The sequence below is a fragment of the Bombus affinis genome, chromosome 8 (assembly GCF_024516045.1).
Source record: "Bombus affinis isolate iyBomAffi1 chromosome 8, iyBomAffi1.2, whole genome shotgun sequence".
In the NCBI taxonomy this organism is placed as follows: domain Eukaryota; kingdom Metazoa; phylum Arthropoda; class Insecta; order Hymenoptera; family Apidae; genus Bombus; species Bombus affinis.
The window spans coordinates 1,459,418-1,480,498 of record NC_066351.1 but is presented as its reverse complement, the minus strand read 5'-3'; the positions used below and the strand labels follow the sequence as shown (position 1 = coordinate 1,480,498).

Below are 21,081 nucleotides of genomic sequence, written 5' to 3'. Positions count from 1 at the left end.
TACAAAGATACATTGTCTAATTTGGAATGAAAAATTAAAAGAGCCTTTGTTTAATGCTTTTAAATACTAAAGTATTAAGTAGAAAAATCTTCAAAACGTGGGAAACGTGTCGGTAATGTTGGAAATGACACTGGAATTCCCCGAGATGTGAGACAATAGAATAGACAGTTTTCTAGATCTATTCTGTGCTGCCCATGTCACCTCATCTATGTTAGTACTAATTATAAATACAAAAATATTAATTTAAATATTAAAATATATTCGGTAAATATTATTTTTTATACGCAGATAAATTAACTTCTTCCCGTAGAAAAACATCGAAAGATGTCATTATGTTCATCTCCATCACATGGCGCCACCGTTGTCCATATAGTAAAAAATTTATGTGCAACTCATGTAGATAAATTGCTAGATTTGCAAATATTTATCTCTGTACAACGAAACTCGAAATATTAGTGGTGCTGTTTAAAATTAAACATTTCGTTGGAAATTCTTTCCTTCGGAATGATACGCGAGTGGAATATGTTAACGCTTAATTCTTCACTGATGCGATTGGATTTATGAGGACCTACAAGACCTAAACGGTAAACAAGTCATTCATTCATGATTCTTTTTTATTCTAATGAAGACAATATAGTTTTTACATTCTGTATTTATTGAGGTATACAATCAAAAATCTTATACATAGTATTATATTAAAAAATCTGGGAAAAGAAGTTAATTATCTTCAAACTGTCGGTCTGAACGCTTCTTCATAAAGTTTGAGGTTAAAATGTTTCGTTAACGTCAATTCAACTGAATATACCGGAAGAGATTCTTTTTTATTAGCATTTTATTCATGATTACGGAAACAGTAATGGAGGAGACTGTATGATTTACACAATAAACATGATTCTATGTATATTTTGAGGAAATGTTTTCTTAGTATTAGTAAGGCCATCGACCGTATCAGCTGTTGCATTTCGTATATATACTTTTGGACCTTGAAATTTACTTGTGTATTTTGTTAAAAAATGAAGCTATTTCTGGAAAAAAGGTATAAAAACATGATTCATCGGATGTAACACAAAAATTGTTAAACACATACTCAAACAAATATCTAAAGATAAATAAAATCGTTATCGTGATAAGTATCGAACAAATTTCTGTAAGATAGTGGATAAAAGTAAAAAATTATTAACAGATCTGTTTTCAGTATTTTAATGTGAAAATGTAATTTTTATGAGTCCAATTCATTCGTACATTTCTCATTTATTTTGTATTTCGATCATCGTGAAAAACATGTAAAGTATAGATTCCTTTTATGTGATCGCTTATGAACCAAAAAATGACTTCAGTAAAATGTATGTAATTGAACAACACATATATATAACTCGATATCAGTTGATGCGAATATATATTTATTTGTTTGTATTAATAAACCCAATAAATGTAAATACTTCGATCTAAATAAATAAATAATTCTTTGCTATCGAAATTATGTACATGTACACGAGTATATAAAAATAGAAAAATAATGTTCGTGATAATTGAACTAGATGATGCCTTTGTATACGATGATCACGTCCTTGTAGGAAAATCAATGATTATAAATATAATTTTCAACTACATAATTCTGAACTTGCTCTTTGTAGATGTAAGTGAAGTTGAAACAAAAATTGCCATGATTATTAGTACTTATTAACTTTTATCTTATAGGGTAGTATAATTTTTATTTCTTAAGAATGTCAATTCGATCACTTGATATCTTATAAAAGAAATTGCGTTATTGCGTATTCCCGGAATCACAATACATATCGAAGCGGATTTAAAAAAACAAACAATAAAAGCCAGTTGCTCACAATAGTACAATAGATTTAAAGTGTTCTAAGTCGTGTACTAATACATTTTTCCAATATCAATATATGCATAAAGAATCTTTTTTTCATTCGATAATTTAAATAAACCAGTAGTCTAACAATGCACAAATACACAAAATAATAAATGTAAATATAACGTGTAAACATGTTATATTATATAATGGCAGAATTCCTAGTATTAGTCTCAAATAATTTCCAGTAGGTATAATATCGATTCGATATATTATTTTTGAAACGTTAATCGTGATTAAAGAGTACTAACCTATGTTGGAAATTTTATTCTTCAGGTTACTGTTGCGCATATCAAAAGATACGGTAGAGAATGGCAGAAGACGAGAGGCAAATTAGAGCGGCCGCAGAAACCTTGCTGAGTGAATCTATAAACTCCCACAGGAGTTTGTACACTCAACAAAATGTAACGCGAACTCCGGATATCATCCTTAGCGAGGATCTTATCGCGGGTGCCATGCATAACGGGAGGATGTCCAACGTCAGACGCTTCTTTTGCCTCTTCGTCACCTTCGACCTCCTGCTTACTTTCCTCATGTGGCTCATTTGTACAATGGTAAATTGCACATGTTACCACAACTAATTCGCAATTGGAGAAAAAACAACTTTTTCATTTATGTTCGTTTAATCATACATAAAATGTTATCAACTTACCCGAAATGTATATTTAGATTGCCGGTGAGAGTTTGGAGTCCGCCTTCATGAATCAAGTAGTCCATTATCACATAAAAACCTCACTCTTCGACATAGTGGTAAGTACCATGGTAATTATATGGCGATAATTACTCGAAAAAGAACGAAGAACAATGTCCAAAATGACATTCACTTCGTTAAAAACAGAGATTCTAAGGATTTCATCTTCTCAGATGGCAGCGATTTGCAGGTTTACCGTGTTGTTGCTCTTCTATGCTCTGCTTCATTTGGATCATTGTATTATCGTAGCTGTAAGTATCGTAATTTTGTAAACGATTAGAATACGGTTAATCGTAAAATAGTAATATACGATATTGTATAAAAGAAACGCTATGTGATTTGTTACAGTTGACAACTGCCACGACATGTGCTTTCTTAATTGCTAAAGTGTTTCTTTTTGATGTAAGTGCCAAGTCTTTGTTTATGCATTAAATGTTTATAATAACAGACTTATTATTTTATCACTTTCATTTTTAGTGGTCGATATGCAATCAACCAGTATTTCAAGTTCTTCTTATCCTTACATCTTTTGTATTGCCTTGGGTGGAAGCTTGGTTCTTTGATATTCGTGTATTACCTCAGGAAACACAAGCCAGAAGTTGGTTTAGAAGTATGATATTTATAATTATTTTCATTATTGAACATTAAGATGGATGTTGCGTATTAGTAGTAAACAGAATGTTGGATCTGATTTTAGATTTTGCGGATAATGAAAGAGAACCGCTCCTCCGAGGAGTTGTTTCGGAATCACGCCAGTATACCAGTGAACCTGGTACATTTTTTACACCTATGGATTCACCAGCTCATTCTGACCACGAGGATGAAAGTTTTAGAACACCAGGTAATACTTGGGGCTTATCAAAAGCAACTGAAGTATTTCCACCTAAGTCTCTACCAAAACTCACGACAGAGATGGTAAGCAAAAATTGTATAATAAATCCTAGCAAGATATTAGTACGTTTAATAGTCTTTTTTAAACGATTCTTTAATATTTATAGATACAGGACTATAAACGAAGAGCAAATGCATTAGTGCAAACTTGCCACGATTTATTGCAATCTAAAGATTGGCAAATTCAAAATATAATGTCAAATGGTGATATTATCTTTTATATAAACCGTCCTAAGGAAGGCAAAACATTAAAGATAGTAGTAAGTTTAAATGGGATATTAAGTTTATATATATTGGAAATTTTTTATTGTAAAATTGATTTCATACGATTTTTTAAGGGAACTATTGAAGCTCCAGCTGGTATACTCGTAAACAAATTATTCGACGAAATTGAATTAACACCGTCATGGAATAGACTTGTTACAGAATCGAAAAAGTTACAGGTAACATCCTTTTTATTATGTTTTATTTTTTACATATTTATTAAAATGATAAATTATGATTTCTCAATCAGGACATTGATGAAAATACAGATATTGTTTATCAAGCCACAAGTGCCCAAGGAGGAGGCATTATTGGCGCTCGTGATTTCGTTATTTTAAGACATCGTGTGCAGTACGGTAACTATTATATAAATAGTGGAATGTCAGTGCCTTTTACGTCATTACCAAATCGCAGTAACGTCGTCAGGTAAGATTGTAAGATACATCTTTAAGATTGTGCTATATCAAAAATTAATTATTTGTGCTAACGTTTTGTTAAAGAGCTGAGAACAAGCTAAGCTGTTGTGCAGCAGAACAATTACCCAATGACGAGAGTAAATGTCGATTTACGTGGATAATTAACACGAATTTGAAAGGCTGGCTTCCACAAAAAGTTGTAGATAAATCAATGTCTACTGCATTGGTAGATTTCATGTCTTATGTAAGGAAATACATGGATGATACGTAAGGATCAACCGTTTAGTACATTGTAGGTTCCGATATTCGATCAGAAAACCACGGTCTTTCATAATCATTCTCTGGATTCATGTGAGTGAAGGAATTTCGTTTTTTTTTTAATAGCATTTTTAACGTTCCGAAAGTAACGTAATTGTTAATAAAGTCAAATATGATTTTCCTACAATGTTTTCCATATGCACTAGTACAAACTAAATGAAAAATGTAGGAGTCTATGAATGTTTGTTTTGTGGAATTAACAGACTGACAAAAGGACGGTAAATGACTTTTTTCCATATTTCGTATTTCCTAATCAGAAATTCAAGTGAAGAGATACTTTTTATAGATGAAATATGTTTAAAAAAATGATTGATGTCTTATTTTCGATACATTTATACAGGATGTTATCGAAATAGTGGTATAAGAGGAAAGAAAGTGGTTCTGCGCGAAAAAAGATATAGAACAAACAAATAATATAAAATAAAAAAATTACGTTTCGTTTTTGAGAAAATCGAGGTTGAAAAAATGTCACTTTACATTTTCGACTTATTTTTTTATATACATTCACTTCCTTTCGGCTTATATCACCATTTGGCAACACCCTGTATCTTAAATTAATAGAGAAATTATACATGCGTCTTGAGCAGGCACCATGTTTTGTAATTACTTTTCAATATATTATGACTTAACTATTATATTACTTATTTATAAGTTATTCAAAAGCGACATTATTCATAACAAAATCTAATCTTTTTACTTATAAATCGTCTAAAATATTGACGATATTTATGACTTTTAACTTTCTGCTTTATTTGTCTTGATAATTCTACTTTGCATCTGTAATTTTTATTTGACTATGTTGAATTACGAATGCAAATTATGTCTAAGTAAAATCACTTTTGTTATAAGAATATTATTTCGAAATATTCATTTAGTTAATTACTTTAAATCTTGATACTTTTGTTAAATTGCGGTGTAAATATACGAACATATACAGATATATAGTGCTTTACACAAATTCTTATTTGCCTATATATTTCATGACGATTAATTATATTTACAATACACGTTTAATCATGATTCATGCATGAATGTGGTTGACTATGTTCATCTTCATTGCATGTGCAAAAAAGCAGAAAAATATCAGGGAAAAGTTAAAGAATAAATAGTTATATAAGTAATTTGACATGAAGAACGTAATGGAATGTTTAACAAAATCTTTTAAAGTATTTTCATATCATTATAATTTTTTAAAAAATATACAATAGCATGATTCATTTTTAAAAGTCGTTTCTCGTATATTTTATTCTTCGTATATTTCTCTATTTCTATAATCGCATAGGTAGTATTCTTTATTATTTACAAAATTCATTTTATTCACTAGATATATGTAGATTGTAAAAGAATGCATTTGATAAATTATGAATGAAAAATACACAGGGAATGCGCTTATAATATAGTACGTATGTGTGTATGTGTATGTATATATATACATATATAATATAACATATATATATATATATATTATATAATGTATATATATTATTATATATTTTTTATTTTATTATTACATTATATCATATAAATATATATATTTAGTAATATGTAATAATACATATAATGATATATAATATATTAAATAATTTAAAATATTATATATTTTTTATTTTATTTTATTATTACATTATGTTATATTATATATATATATATTTTTATTTAATAATGTAAACAATATTATATAATTTAAAATATATATATAATATAATCTATATATATATATATATATATATATATTAACGTAGTAAACTGTATATTTTAAAACAGTGGAACTTTGAAGAAAGTTATGTTACATCACTTATTCATGACGCTAATGAAGATCATATCAATGAAAATATAGCATTTAATGTTAAGAAATACCTTTTCCACTTCTAATAAAGTTTATTTTTTATCCTAGATGTTATTGCAAATACATGATTGTGCGATCTAGAAACGTGATTATTGTATAGTTACTTTTAATCGCATATAGTTGTATGTATATACATAACGGTCCATGTTCCACTAGTCACATTTTTATTCTTGTAGTTAATTCAAATGAAGTTAGTTGTGTGTTCGATATCTAAGTTTGCGAGTCTGAATTATGTTTACAGACAAATAATGATTAAATTGGAGGTCAAGTTTGATCTAATTTTATAAAAATGGCTTAAATAAGGAAAATTGCCTATATGAATTGACGTTGATTGTACCGAAATAATAAAATGTAGCAACTTTCTTTCGCTAAAGAATTTCATATGATTCATTTAATTTTTCCAGAGCTTGTTTCAGTCACGTTTTATGTAGAAAATCTTTCAAATTATATTTTTGGGTGATTATCATTTAGTCCCAACTAAAATTTTTATCTATAGTATAAAGTCATGATGGCAATTCATCGTATAATTCGTGGCATGTATTCATGGTAACTTTTGCGTATCATGCCAATCGATATTGCAAGACATGGTATTTCTACGGAATTATGCAGTTGATGTTATAATTGTATTGCTTAACTTGTTTATTTATCAACTCATCCTTTTCAAATACCTGAGTTCCAAACGCTAAAAAAACAACAATGCCCTCTACGTATGCATTCGCATTACACCACGAAAGTGTTTATCCCATATCCGTCACGCTTAAATTCTGTACCTAGTGAATGTAAAGATAAGATTCTGTTATCTCATGTTACAGCTTACCAAAATCTATTGTTATCCGAAAAAGTTATCTTTAATACTCTCGTAAAGTTTTATCCCTCTTGAAGTTCGAAAGTTGAATAGTGTTCTCTCTTTAGTCAAGTTCGCGGAGCAACGATACATATAAATTGCAGTATAACGTGGTAAATCACACTTACCGAAGATCCGAGATCTCATATGAATAATTCGTAAACGAAACTTTGTTGTCGTCTTGAGACATAATCCGTAAGAAAAGTTATCCGTAAGAAAACAAGAAAAGTTATTACAGCGCGCACACATTAATGCGAGCGAAGATGTGGAGTAGTGTCACGTTAAGTGGCCGAACTATGCCTCGATAACTGGCTATCGTTATCCCCACCAGTCATGGGAACTGATTTTATAAAGCGAGGTTTTAATGTTGCCTATGTGAAATAAATGTGTTAGGCTATGATTACATGCGTGTTTTGACGAATTGAATTATTAAAGCAATCAAATATGTGTATAAATTATTACGAGTAGAGTGCAAGTTTTTATGTAAATTCGTATTTTTAAGGGTATAATTAAAAAAGTATAGATTTGATAAAAAATTGTTCTATCTGCCAAGTATTATAGAAAACACTATACTTTGAATATTATTCATGTATATCTTTTCATACTATGTGCATTCTATACAATTTTACACTTTCAAATTTCCTGCAATAAATGCATAAGAATCCGCAATCTATGAATGTATGTATACATATATCGGTTTCCAGATGTTTCATTCGTCAGAGTGACAATTTGCTAGAACACATCCACTGTAACCGTGGCCTTAGGTGCCCGTATTACATTCACGCTTAATGAAAAAGAGAGATACTCCAGATTTCTTAGAAGTATACCGCCCTTGGTAACTGACCAGATAAGGTCCCAACCCGCGACCAGTTAGCGAAGTATTACTATATAATCGGTGGGTCGGTCACGTGTATGTGTGTGTCTGTGTATGTGTGCGCGCGTGTGGTGTGTGTAAAACAGGTGGCGCTGATGCAGGAGCCACAACCAAAATCGAGAAAGTCAGTCAGTCGGTCTCGCGCCTTACGCGTGTGCTTGTCATGTTTTGTGTTTGTTCGTAGTATTGGGGCGTCGTGTTTCATTATCACGTATTCACATTTAAAACGATTGTCAACGATTTATCGTGACAAGAACATTCTTCCTGTTCAATTCTACGAGGAAAACAACAGGAACTTGCATCTAAACGGAGTGACGCCGGTTCAGGACGATGCCGGAAACGTAAAGGACGCTTCGAAGCGTCTATGACAGGATGATGCAGAAATGGTGAGTGCAAAATAATTGTTATCGCTTTTTCTTCTTCGAACGTGTTTCAATTTTAAAAACGTCACTTAGTTATTTATGCAGACCTTATATATTGTAAGTGAAAGAAAATTACCATTTACCGGTTACAATCGTTCGCTTTATAAGATTGTAGTGATTTGAATCGACGAAAGCGCAACTTTATGCGACTGATTCTGAAATAAACGTAGTTTAGTCGTCTGTAAACGTGTAAGTGTCGAGATTGTTCCTAAAGCGTAATAGTCGTGCGTAGAAAAATGTGATTCTAGGAGATCACAAGTAAGATTTACTAGAACGTTGAATCTGATCGATAAGAATTCCAAGACACGTTTGACAAATGAACATTTTCGAGCATCAATGATTCTTGCACTAAACCTATGGTCGATTGAAGTCTAGGTAAAACTTGTACCAAAGAGATTAAAATTAAAGTTGCATAAAAAATTGCATAATTCTTTATAGAAATTCTCTAGAAATGAAAATTTCGTTATAAATTTATAAGACTTTTATGAAAAATTATTAACTGATCATTTTGATCAGCATGGTAAATAGTTGTAATATTAAATTTGATGCGTTATTCGAGATTGTTATCCAAATTGAAAGAAACGTTTAATAAGTGTTTCTTCTGTTTTGACTAATTCGTTTTTCAAATATGGAACATATCGAGGTCGCACATTCGATGTCTATTCCTGATCCTTTGGGCGCGATCCTATTGACCTTCGACCTTCCGAGTCAGGCAAATATACATATTAGATATCTCTGTGTATACGTTTAGGAAGTCGTGTATGCACGATGTTCCCGTTTTCTCGCGAAATGTAGAATTCTGCGGTTTCGAATGCATTATCCTTTGAAAAGTAACGTCCTCGTCTTCCATCTACCTCTCACTCCTTTTTTCACTATATGTGCATTTCCGTTTCGAGGTAACTTTGTTTCGAACTAGTTCCTACCGCCTTTTCCTCCAGACTGCAGAAGAACTTTTGACGTTGCACTACGTGTGTTTTCGATTTTAGAATGTTACGAATATTGTTGTTTTATTGTTTCAACTTTAATCTTTTGAACGCTTCTTTTTTATTTTTATTATTTTTTCCTTAAATTTCTCCAAATGTACATTTCAGAATAATGAAGAATGCATAATGAAGCAGACAGCAGTTGAAATAACTTTAATCTTTTGAAGCTTCTATCAAAGAAAATCACGTTTTTTTTTATTTTAGAAATCCAAATCAGATAAATATAATTAAATTAAATTACAATTGATTTATTTGTCTTTTTCGGGAACGTAATTCATAATATTATGAATTTAAAGAACATCGGCTGAAATTCCATCCATAATAAATTTAATTATTGCTATATTTATTACACATCTGTTAAGAATTAATTATTCTATATCTATATCTTAATCTTCTACTAATATATAATATAAATATAAGTTAGAAATATCTTGTAGTAATAAAAAGTTATATTACAAACGATTCTACAAAATTACGACCGTTTTGTTATGTCAACAGTTCTCTTTCACACGGAGAAAGGTTTTTTGAGGAACGTAGATACATATTCGTATGGTTGGTACATGTGTAAACGAACTATCGTGTTGCATCGCCGGGGGTTTTGTTGACAGTAGCGTAGACGTTGACCTTTGGCAGCAAAACAGTTTTCTAGGCGTGACGCTGTTTCCCTCAAGGTAAATCGATCTCGCGCGCGGTTTCGAAATTTAAATTTAAACATTAAATCCCGTCACACTGCCGAAATTTCTAGTTTAGTTTCTACATTCGGTAAAACGCCAGTAGTTTGCTTGTCAGATGCAACCGTTAGTGCGATCGTTAAGGTTTGTACAAATAACCATAAATTGAACAATTTAACATTTGAGCCTTCCAATTTTTGAGTTTGAATTTTCGCATCTTTAGGTCTGAATTTTCAATTTTTTTTTCAATTTTCAAGTTTGGATATTGAAATTTTTTAAATTTTACGTCTACAGCTTTCAATCTTGAACTTTGGATCTTTATGTCTCTTTTTAGACGAATCTCGCAAAATCTATACGATTCTTGTTTAATTTCCTCTTTCCCTGAAAACCTTCAACACATTAAATGTCGGTTCTAGAAGGCCGACACTAAACTTTCTGTTTAGGTGATATCGATATACCAAACGTTTATTTTTTGTTTATATAGCATATTATTAATATATATAATATATTTATAGTATATTACATATATAGTGTATTATTATAGTATACACATCGTCTATGAAAAATAAAACAAAATTAACTCCGCGTTTAGCGTGTTAAAGGTGCTTTCAACTTAACAAACGCATATGCGTTTCGAAAGAATCTAATTATTCGTTGAGAACGCTCACTAATGATATAAATTCGTTCATAAAGCGCAAAATACTTTTGAGACATTGATTAAACTGCATCCACCCTTATACGAAACATTGTCAAATCGAAACCGATGTTCCGGAACTATTGCGAATGTCGGATATGTCAAACTGAACTTAGCGAAAGTCCTTGGTGTTGTCTTCTTGATCGAGAGACTATTAATCTAACGTTGGCATTATTTCAAAAGTAACTTCTGCTTTTCGCTTATAAATGGTTGTACTTAGCGTTTCGCTGCGTCGCGGAAAACCATCCAATGTTATAATAGTAAACTTGTCATTATTGATTATATAATTTCTCAATTTAACAACGAACCTCATTATTCCTCTATATATTCGTATTTATTTCTATCGAGAATAATCAACTTCTTTTATTTTTCGTCCTTCATTAGGAAATTTAAATAACGAGGATCCAATTAATATTATTATCCTTTATGGAAGTTTATCATTTTTTGAGGTTTTAAATATTTCATTCGACAAACTTTCGTCAAATTAGACAATTTTACGAATAGCAAAGAAACATGTTTTAAATTGCTTTTAAATAAATTTACGTAAAGATTTATGAAATATTCCGATACGTTTTGATCTTTTTCTTCTAACTTATCGAATAACATTGCATCGAGCCTTTCATTTTCCAGCTTCGATATTGTCTCTATCCTAAATTGAGCTTATGTTGAGTTGGCAACTAAGTGATTGCAGATTTTGTCATTAGGTGGTAATGACAAAATTCGCAATCACTTAGTTGTCAACCCAATAGCATCATTCTGTCAGAAATTGAAATAAATGTATGAAAGGAGCTTAATATTAATTTTTAATATAATCAAGATTTGAGATCATTTTTTGTTAAGTTTAAAAATATATTTGTAAACGATTGCACATCCCGCCTAATTCCAGCCATTTTACAAATCTCTTATAATAAAATGAAACTCATGGCAAACTAAGTTGATAATCGCAATAAATTATGTTCGAGCAAGTTACGTTCAGTGGTTAGCTTTCCTATCGATTTCCATGTGGATGAAGATCTTTAACGGGGAAATAGACCAAGACGAATTTATTGGCAGGATCTCGCGTCTGTGCTGTATTTATAAAATTTATGGAAACATCTAAATGGAATAAAGATTAATATTTAGCAATGGAAAATAAAGTGTCTTTAGAGTCTAATATTATTTATGTCTATTTTTTCTTTGGGTTTCGATATATCGAAGATGAATAAGTTTCTTGATAGAATCGTTTAAATTTGTTCTATAATCAATTCACTGAAAAATGCTCATAGAGGAAAATTCAATATTTCACAGTAAAGTGCACAAATGGGTTATACAAATGGGCGAATTTACAATTTTCGGAAAGTGGTTATAAAATTCTTGTTTAATCAAAAGCCTGGCAACTATAGCAATTCGAGGTAGGAGATGAAAGGGCTGAAAAGTGAATATCAGAAGTCAGCAAAAGCAGCATGAAAATGTTACTTTTTCAGCGTTTTTAACTTTATCAATCCTCCTCTTATCTTTCGCTTCGTCTTTTTCCATATTCCCCAAACTTAAGTGTATCTTATTATCATTTCTTTCTTCTCGCTATTTTTATTTTTCATATAGTTACGATATTGCCAACAAGCGATTGTTAACCATCCACTTTTGAAATGTCTTTACGAAATTGGAAGCTACGATGGCAAACGTCCTTTCCAAAAATCTTTGGATTATTCAAGAATACGAGCTGCAATATCAAAGTAATTATTGTTTATACGCGCCATGAACGATGCTTATGAAATCCGCGAGGATCGCAGGTAGTTGAAAGTTTCCTGTGTCGAGGCTGTAAGGAATTTTTTAACATTGTCTCTGGATCTTCCTTCACCGTCTTACTCGCTTCTTCCCTTCTATGACACATTTTTCTTCTTTCTTCGTCTCTCTGTTTTCCCTCAATATTGTGCCCTTAACAAGGTCAACCTACCGAGATTATATTACCATTACGACGTATAAGTTTAGGTTAATAGTTTCTCATTTTTATCCCTCTTTCGTGTGCTAAACGTGAAAAAACACGCCTAGGAACTAGGCTAGCGATGACGGTTGAAAGTTGGAAGAATTTCAAGTGCTTGCTTCAATTCTGTTTTCATGGCCAACACATCTTTAACGGATGCGAGTATATTTTTTAATATAAACAGGATTTGAGATTTAAGTTTAAAAATATATTTGTAAACGATTGCACAAGGATAAGATTTTGCACTGATTAGCATTCAGATAGAAGACTTAAAAATTAATAGATACGAACTTTCTGTAATGTTCCCCTGTGTCATGAGATATTTCACGTTATTCTACTTGTAAAACAATTTTCGATTAAACCAACATTATTTGTCAGTTTTATCACGTTTAAACGTTGATTCAGATGGTAAAGTCAAGTAGAATGATCCCTGCAAGCGATTCTCAAGGCGATGTTCATATTAGGTTGTCCGAAAAGTTTTTTTCGTTTCATAAGGTGATAATAGATGAACAACAATTTTTGTTTTGCATTATTTTATTGAATTAGGTATGATCCCTATATTATTACGTTCGTGCATAATTCAATAAACTAATATAAAACAAAAAACATTGTGCGTCTATCATTTCCTTATAAAACGAAAGGAACTTTTTTGACAATCTAATATTAATCCAAAACTAATATAGAAGCAAGTTGTTTTAATTTAATAAGCTAGTTTTCATGTCAGTCGTCTTTTTTCTCATTTGGCCCGTAAATGGGACGCATTTATTAAATTTTCAACCACTGATTTTCTAAAAGATGACTACCTTTTCAAAACAAATTGCAGTAGCGTGAACTGAGTCTTGTACTACACTTATCCTTTTAATTAAACGTATGATAAGCATATCAGAGTTACTGTTTTATTTATTCTTGCACATATATAGTTTAGAATTACTAAATGTTTCACAGAATATAATAATTTAAAAGAAAGAAGTAAACACAGAATACTTGTATTTTAGAAAACTTTTTAAGATATAGATCAAAGGTAAAATGGAGAAAATGATTTAAAAACTTTTACTGCGTGCTGTATATTTTGATTTATAGTAGCACAAACGTATTTTCTATTTCAACTAATCCAACGTGTTCAAAATATCCCAATAACATACCATTTTGATCTATAATGAGTTTGTGCTACTGTTGCTGGAATTATCGTAATGTGTACATTAACCGAGTAATTTGCTATCCTCTGTTAGAATTCCATCAACATTGGATATCCAACTGGTCTAGCGTTAAACGCGTTTAATAATCACCGTTGTCACGCATGGAAATCGTTGATTGCTTGCGCGTTTATCATAGAAACACTAGCGATTACCGGATACAATTTGTTTACGTTCGGAACGCTGCACCGTGTCGTGACGCGAGACACAGAGTCTGTAAACCACTACGAACACGTTGAAAACAAGCACGATACGCAACTGATCGCGTACGTATGAAATGGAATATCAAACGTTAATTTGACTTTCCTACTCTCGATTCCAACAAACAGCTTTTTTATGATTCGTTACGAATCGTACGATACGTGTGTTTGCGATGGATATCGCTAGAAAAAAATGTTTTTCAACGATCAATGATTTACCAACTAATACTATTGATGGATTGACAAGTTACGGGTGATAGGTTACACGACTTGTTCTCTGTAATTTTACTAATTTATATTCTGATGGATAAAAAGACGATTCATATATTCATATATTTATTACTATCATACAAGTGCCTGCTCCCAGGGTCCGCACATTTTTGAACGCTGCAGAAACGTGCTTGGTGAGCAATAGGATGCATATATATAGATTTTTAATTTGCATTTGGTATTATATTATTATTATTATTGTTGTTGTTTAGTCCGTGCCTTTCGGCTTTACATCTGTTATGTCTATTTCTTTTCTTATATATCTACCTTCCCTCTTTTCCACTCTATTCTATTGCACTCCATTGCATTTGGTATTATATGCACATAAAGTATTTGTGGTGTAATTGTGGAGGATTGATAAAACGATAAACGCAACTTGCTGCTGCAACCCGTCAAATATACTTGAAATAAATTAAATTAATTAGAAATAAATATAGACAATGTCCAAAATCGGTCGTACAAACGTATTCGCAAAGACAGTGTATAATCACCCGCAGATAACTCGAAGATGTTAATTGATAACTCGTATAATAACTGCTAATAACTCGTATGGTAACTGATAATAATTGATTCGCTCGCGATCGCGTCCGCTTATTTATATTGGTGGGGAGAGTCGGAAAATTCAAATTCGTCTTTGTTCGATGATTGCACGTAGCGGCGATACATATCGAGTATCTAACAGCTTCTAGAGTATCTCCGACTATCTTACGAGCGTCTATCAAGTTACACGACGAGCATTTACGAGTATTTATTCCGCGATTTTATTTTGCGATTTATATTTAGTACTAACGATTCACGTTTACGGCTGTATATTAATTTATTGTTTTAGATATATTCGATGGTTACAATGACGATCAATCTCGTCATTAATTCTCACGATTTACGTCCTCTTTATATAAACATCTACAAATCGGTTTTGCCCGGAGTTTATTTATTCTTACATTAACGATCTTAATACTCCGACGTCAAACAACATGATTTGAATTGTCTTTTGACTCATGTGCCGCTACATATTCTTAACACTAGAACTACCATACCAGTTAAATTGACTGGTTTTACAATTTTATTTTAAAATTCCTACTTCATGTTATATTTTTTCCGCAATGATGTAATGACTTTCGCAACGATAATTGAAAGAATAATTTAATGAATTTTATTTTGTTTTTTACGTATTCAAGCTGAAAATAATTTTGTATCGAGGCTGCTTATACCAATACCAGCCAAAATGACTGGTACTTTTCAAAGCGTAATAGGGTCCTGCAATCTGTTTATTGAACCCCAATTAATCAGTTTCCTCGTTTCCTACAACTTGCCATACGTTTTTTAAATTTTTACCGCGTATCATTCGATATGACGATATCGGTTATCAGGAAAATTCCGGATCGATCGCTAGATGCTAACGCTAAAAATACCGAGCAGTCAAAATGACTGGTTCTACAATTTTATAAATGTGCCAACCCTCGTTTAGGTCGATCATGGTCCCAGATGGATTAATAATACAAAAACGTACCACATAATATGGAATTCTTTCTGTAGGAAAGTAATAAATCAATAAATATAAAAATATTCTATCCTTAAGTATTTTTTAAGGTCAATCATTTTGACTAATTTTGGTACAAGTAGCTTCGTGTTAACTACCGGTAGTTTTAGTGATAAATATTACTATATATTTTATACATCTATTTGCTGTATAAGATTTTTTATATTTTAACTATTATTTATTTCACAAACTTGAATAATGCTTTAGAGTGTAATATCTGGTAAAGCATTTTTTGTTATAAGTTATCAGTATTTAAAAAGCTGTTTCCTTACAAATTAAAACACGAACTTAGGAATAAGAAAATGTACAACAATAAAACACTTTATAAAATACGGTAGACGATCGGCACAGATCTACCAATCTACTGAATGATTGTTTTTACATGCTTGGAATGTCAACATTTAGTTATTTTGCTAATTATTTGTCACAAGAATGCGCAAGGCTTCATTATTCTGGTAACGTAACAAAAACAATTGTCTCTGGTTGCTTAAGTCATCGATTCAGTAGAAAAAGCATGAAAACGAGATATCTCGTGACCAGTACGCAATGCGTTAATATCATTAATTTATGACGTCTGATTTGTGAGATTTCAGTAGTGATATTAGTCCAATTGTACAAGAGCGTGGTGAGCATCATTTTTATTTTTAGTGAAAAATTTAAATTTTCTTTTTCTTTTCTTATCTTTCTTTATTGAAATACGAGACGTAATAAAATCGCTTTATCGTTCCCATGGAAATTTATTTGAAATGCTGGTTTATTTGCAAATAGAAAGAAATCGTTGGCGTTTGTTTGACGTTCCCCTCCCGAATCGGATTTAATTTGTGACTCGATTGAACGAAACGCTTGCTTTCTACTCGGTCACACTACTACGATGCTCTATTTGTCTTGAAATTATCTTATGTCGTTTGTATCAGGTTTGGTTAGGGTTTAGTGCTAGCGGAAAGGTCGTAGAATATTTGACAGTCGTAACTATCATATCTTATATATTTAGTAAATATGGAGAAGGTATAATCAAATGAAATGCTAAATTCTATCCACAATTCATCAGTTACAATCGTTAGTTTATATTATCTTTTACTTTAATTTAGGCTTTCCATTATTTTACAACAGTTCCTCCATTTAAATCTCTAAATATACATATAGACGTACAGAAATTACAAAAAATATTGACACACCGCTCAACTTATAGCATTTGCATACTAATTAATTAGCATATTAAATTTCATATCATCTAGTACCATTTTCATATGACTAAAAGAATTTGATGCTATGAGAATGAAATGTAATACCAGATAAGCAAATGAAATAGGAAAAACAATTAATATGTGTTATCATTTTTGCCATTCGCTTTATGTATTATGTTGTACCAAAAATTTCTTTCATTTTAGAAGGAAATATTCGGTTGGCAACTAAGTGACCTCCTAGTTTTTATTAATTTCCTATTACCATCTAACACTTTGACTGCCACGCCGAAATCACATGTTTCGCTCAGGACGCCACGAGAGTATTTTTATTATTCAAAGCATATAATGGCAAAATAATAATAAATTGATGATGTAAGACAACATTCTTCCCCAATGGACCGTTTATCTTATTGGTGACCACGGGTGACCACCGTGGCGCCTTGGTAACAGTTGATAGCGACATATTGTAACAAGGCTTCGTTCATTTCAACAAACCATTCACATTCTTTATTTCGTTGTAAACAAAACGTACAGAATATATTGTTGAAACGTGTACAAGATATTAGTAAACAGTATTTGCTCATTCTATATATAATAGTAAGGTATGTTCACACTTCTAACTTCAATTATATGATTACAAAGCAGCGTTTACGATTATTTTCTAAGGTGTGTTTATAACAATATTCGTAGATTACCCCTGAAAGATATGGATGCAAACACAGTGCACCGTTATATGCAATATTTGTTCTCATTTTTTTTATTGATGTTCTAATAAAAATGTTTGATTGTTCAATGGGGCACTTTTTATTTCAAAGTATCTTCTATTTATCGGTTATATTCAAAATTCCCTAACTGTCAATTTTTATACAATTTTTACAATTGTAAGAAGTTTAAGCGCTTCGGTCACCAATGACCAACGTGGCAGTCAAAGTGTTAATGACAAAATCACTTAGTCATTATTTTATTGAATTATGTATGATCCATTTCTTTCTATCAGAACAATCTAATACTAATATTTCCACACAATTTATGTCTAGATGCTATAACGACTAGAGATATAGAATCGATTGTCAATCAATGTAGAATCTACAATCAACTGAATAGTTTATCCTAACATACTCCACTGCAATTGTTTCTTCCTTTCTTCCTGCTCTTCTGTTTCAATCTGATCGATTTGAGAATTGACTGCCACCCAACATACAAGATATCTTGGTACTCTAAACCGATTCTTCAAACGCCCGCTACGAAGTCTGTTTTCAAAGCAAATACCTCGCGGCGTGGTCTCGCCTTTATTTTCTCGTTTCGATTCCCAAATTCTCTTTCCCCTCTTCTTTCGATCTCGATCGTGACTTACGAGTGTGTTTTTACCAAGAATACGGCGCCACTAACTTCACAGCTCTTTCGGATTTCGCGCCGGTCCATTGCCAAGAGTTTCGTAACCGACGCGGCGGCTGTCGCGCGGATTCGTGCAAGTGCCATTGACATCGAGAATGCCAACCGACCACCTGTAGAAACAAACGCTCGAGCCAAACTACTGTCGTCACCGGCTGTCGCTGCTAATTTTGCGATTGTTTCGTAGACGCGAGACGTCAACCGGTCGCTTCGACTGATGTAGATGATTTGCACTCGCTCGCGAACCTCACTGCTACTCGAAAGTGTGCTCTGGACGATGATTAAATTATTCTGTAGTCTATAGTTAGGTTTTGTAGTTAGATGGTGTGAAACTTGATCGTGAAACTGGTCTGTGAAACTGGTTCATTAACGATGCACAATTAATGGAATCGTTTCGCGGTTAAGATTGATGTTTCTACTGAAAGTAGTATGAGAGCATTATCAGTCAGGCAAATTGCAGTGTCTGGTACTTGAACGTCTTTACTAATTAATTAGAGAGAAATAATAAACGTATTTGTTGCATGTTATTTAAGGAATTATTCCTTATGCATATTATTTAAGGAATTTTTGTCAACATAATTGTTGCACTTTAATTTTTGAGCTTTTTGACAAAATAATTTAGAAAGGCAAGCAACGAGGATAGTATGCAGCATACTGTGTTGTAACAAATATTATTACACCAGTGATAATTGTATTGTAGTAATAGTAAATATGTTAAACAACCAATTAGAAGATGCTGTCATAAATTTTTACAGATTAGTAACTTTACTGCATTTTATCTAGAAACAATAGGTATGTTATTGTGCAAAAGTCTTAAATCATCTCATAAACTAAATATACTTTTGAAAAATTCTTCTATGTATTATCATGGTGTAAACTGAAGAGGACTGTTTCTCTAGAGATAACAATAGATTTTGCAAAATGATAATTATGTTGAACGAGTCAATATCTTTTAAGGTATTTACTGATCCTGGAATTAAAGTAACATCAGGTATCCCTGTATTCATCCTTAAAAATAAATTATATGTTTCTATTTGGTAAATGTAGGAATTTTGTATGGTACTGTATATTGTTAACTTCTTCTAACAAATTATCATATCTTACTATCTTTCAACATTGGATTATAAAATGTTGATAACCGCTCAAAGAGAAAAGGAAGCTCACTTTGTAGTATTCTTATATAATTTTCTCTCATAGTTTACAGTTTTCCTTCTATATATCTTTAACCCTTTGCACTCCGAATTTTATTTCAATTTCGTTAGCAGCAGCTGCCAACGCTTTTATGTGTTTTATTTGAAATTTATTTAACTAAAGAATAAGACAATTGAAATAAATAAAGGAAGAAAGAAATTCACTTAAATACCAGTTTTATTCACACTATTGTTGTATTTTGTAATTTTTAAGCGTACGATATATCTTGAAACAATTTCCAAGATGCAATCCTGTTTTTCTTTCGCACGTTTCACAAAAAAAAGTGGGACTCGACGAAGGAGCTCCTGAGATGCTAAGAGTACAAAGGGTTAAAGATTTTAAACATTAAAATTCTTTTCATTACGTTTTATTAGATCAAATAATGCACTTTTTGCATTCTTCTTCTCAATTCAAGCCACCGTAATATTGTTCGGTAATAATGTAGAACTGCTTCTAAGTGACTGGTTTCACACGACTATTATGGCTTTAAACTTCGTTGTCGGATTCTTCGTTGAAAACTTGCCAGACATGCTGTTTGCTTGAATTGCAGGAATTGTGGCCATTCGCTCGATGAAATCGTTCTGTATCTTTGCGTGTTATCTCGAACGCATGTGGAATCGAACCTTTCGATTGTTCTTAGATCGAATCTCATCGAACACATGTCTTTGTCGACGTGCATGTTTCGCACGAGATATTTCGCCTACCAAAAAATTTCTGAGCCAAGTGAAAGCCACATTCCTTTTGTTCTTTTATCAAATTTTTCCATTCTACTATCTTTCGAAACTTGTAAGCAGCAAAGCATCAGTTTTTTAATTTTACGTGACTTATCATCCGGGTCACACTCCGTGTACCATCGATGACTCATGCAGTAGTTCACATATTTTATAATTTTATATTTATTAGATAAATTCTATTCCGTAATGGTAGGAAGATTATAAAAATTATTATCGTGATAAAAGAAATTAATTATAAAAATTATCGAATATTACAGTATACATCATTATTATACTGTGAATGTAAATTTATGTAAATTTACATCTTTATAAATTCGACTACAAAAGTAAAATGTAAATAGAGATTTATTTTACGCTTTAAATTTACATATTTAAAATAATAGATGCGCAAAAATAAATAGTATAATCTATACGATAAATATAATAAACATGATCGTGAACCGGTAAATAATATATCCAAACTATCATACGAAATTGAAACGTATTAACGAAAAATATAAAACATTTTCTTGCTTAAAGTTTTCAATTCGATTAACGCACACGTTAATTGGTTTCGTTAACGAATATACGTATTTCCTAGCTTATCATTTAAAAAACGTTGATTTTCGAGAGAAACCAGAATTTTACGAAAAT

The 21,081-nt window shown here is 31.6% G+C and overlaps 2 protein-coding genes and 2 long non-coding RNA genes across 5 annotated transcripts in view; 2 read left to right on the top strand and 2 right to left on the bottom strand.

Annotated features, from left to right (window-relative positions):
• Positions 1–392: 392 nt before the first annotated feature.
• LOC126919412 (steroidogenic acute regulatory protein-like) lies at positions 393–6,672 on the top strand. The gene is made up of 11 exons (XM_050728678.1): positions 393–584; positions 2,147–2,424; positions 2,540–2,620; positions 2,735–2,812; positions 2,910–2,963; positions 3,039–3,171; positions 3,259–3,476; positions 3,560–3,712; positions 3,791–3,895; positions 3,967–4,142; positions 4,217–6,672. The coding sequence occupies exons 2-11, from the start codon at positions 2,182–2,184 to the stop codon at positions 4,401–4,403; spliced, it is 1,428 nt and encodes a 475-aa protein (XP_050584635.1). The 5' UTR covers positions 393–584; positions 2,147–2,181; the 3' UTR covers positions 4,404–6,672.
• LOC126919482 (uncharacterized) lies at positions 414–2,260 on the bottom strand. The gene is made up of 2 exons (XR_007711670.1): positions 2,122–2,260; positions 414–1,025 (listed from the first exon to the last, which is right to left on the bottom strand). It is a non-coding gene; the product is annotated as an uncharacterized LOC126919482 (long non-coding RNA).
• On the bottom strand, positions 6,512–7,412 carry LOC126919463 (uncharacterized). The gene is made up of 2 exons (XR_007711647.1): positions 7,269–7,412; positions 6,512–7,066 (listed from the first exon to the last, which is right to left on the bottom strand). It is a non-coding gene; the product is annotated as an uncharacterized LOC126919463 (long non-coding RNA).
• A 683-nt stretch (positions 7,413–8,095) lies between these two features.
• Positions 8,096–21,081, top strand: part of LOC126919377 (diacylglycerol kinase 1) — a 147,522-nt gene continuing 134,536 nt past the window's right edge. Inside the window, exon 1 of one of the 2 annotated variants that reach the window (XM_050728519.1) lies at positions 8,096–8,400. The gene's annotated coding sequence lies outside the window, so the exon portion shown is untranslated. The remainder of the gene's footprint in view (positions 8,401–21,081) is intronic. The other variant, XM_050728518.1, reaches the window with a different exon arrangement.

What these genes read in the sequence shown, in the direction of transcription:
- LOC126919412 (XM_050728678.1), top strand. Translation starts at nt 2,182, where the DNA reads ATGGCAGAAGACGAGAGGCAAATTAGAGCGGCCGCAGAAACCTTGCTG. An exon ending in TGTGGCTCATTTGTACAATG is followed by an intron (nt 2,425 to 2,539) that starts GTAAATTGCACA and finishes ATGTATATTTAG; the next exon opens with ATTGCCGGTGAGAGTTTGGA. An exon ending in CCTCACTCTTCGACATAGTG is followed by an intron (nt 2,621 to 2,734) that starts GTAAGTACCATG and finishes TCATCTTCTCAG; the next exon opens with ATGGCAGCGATTTGCAGGTT.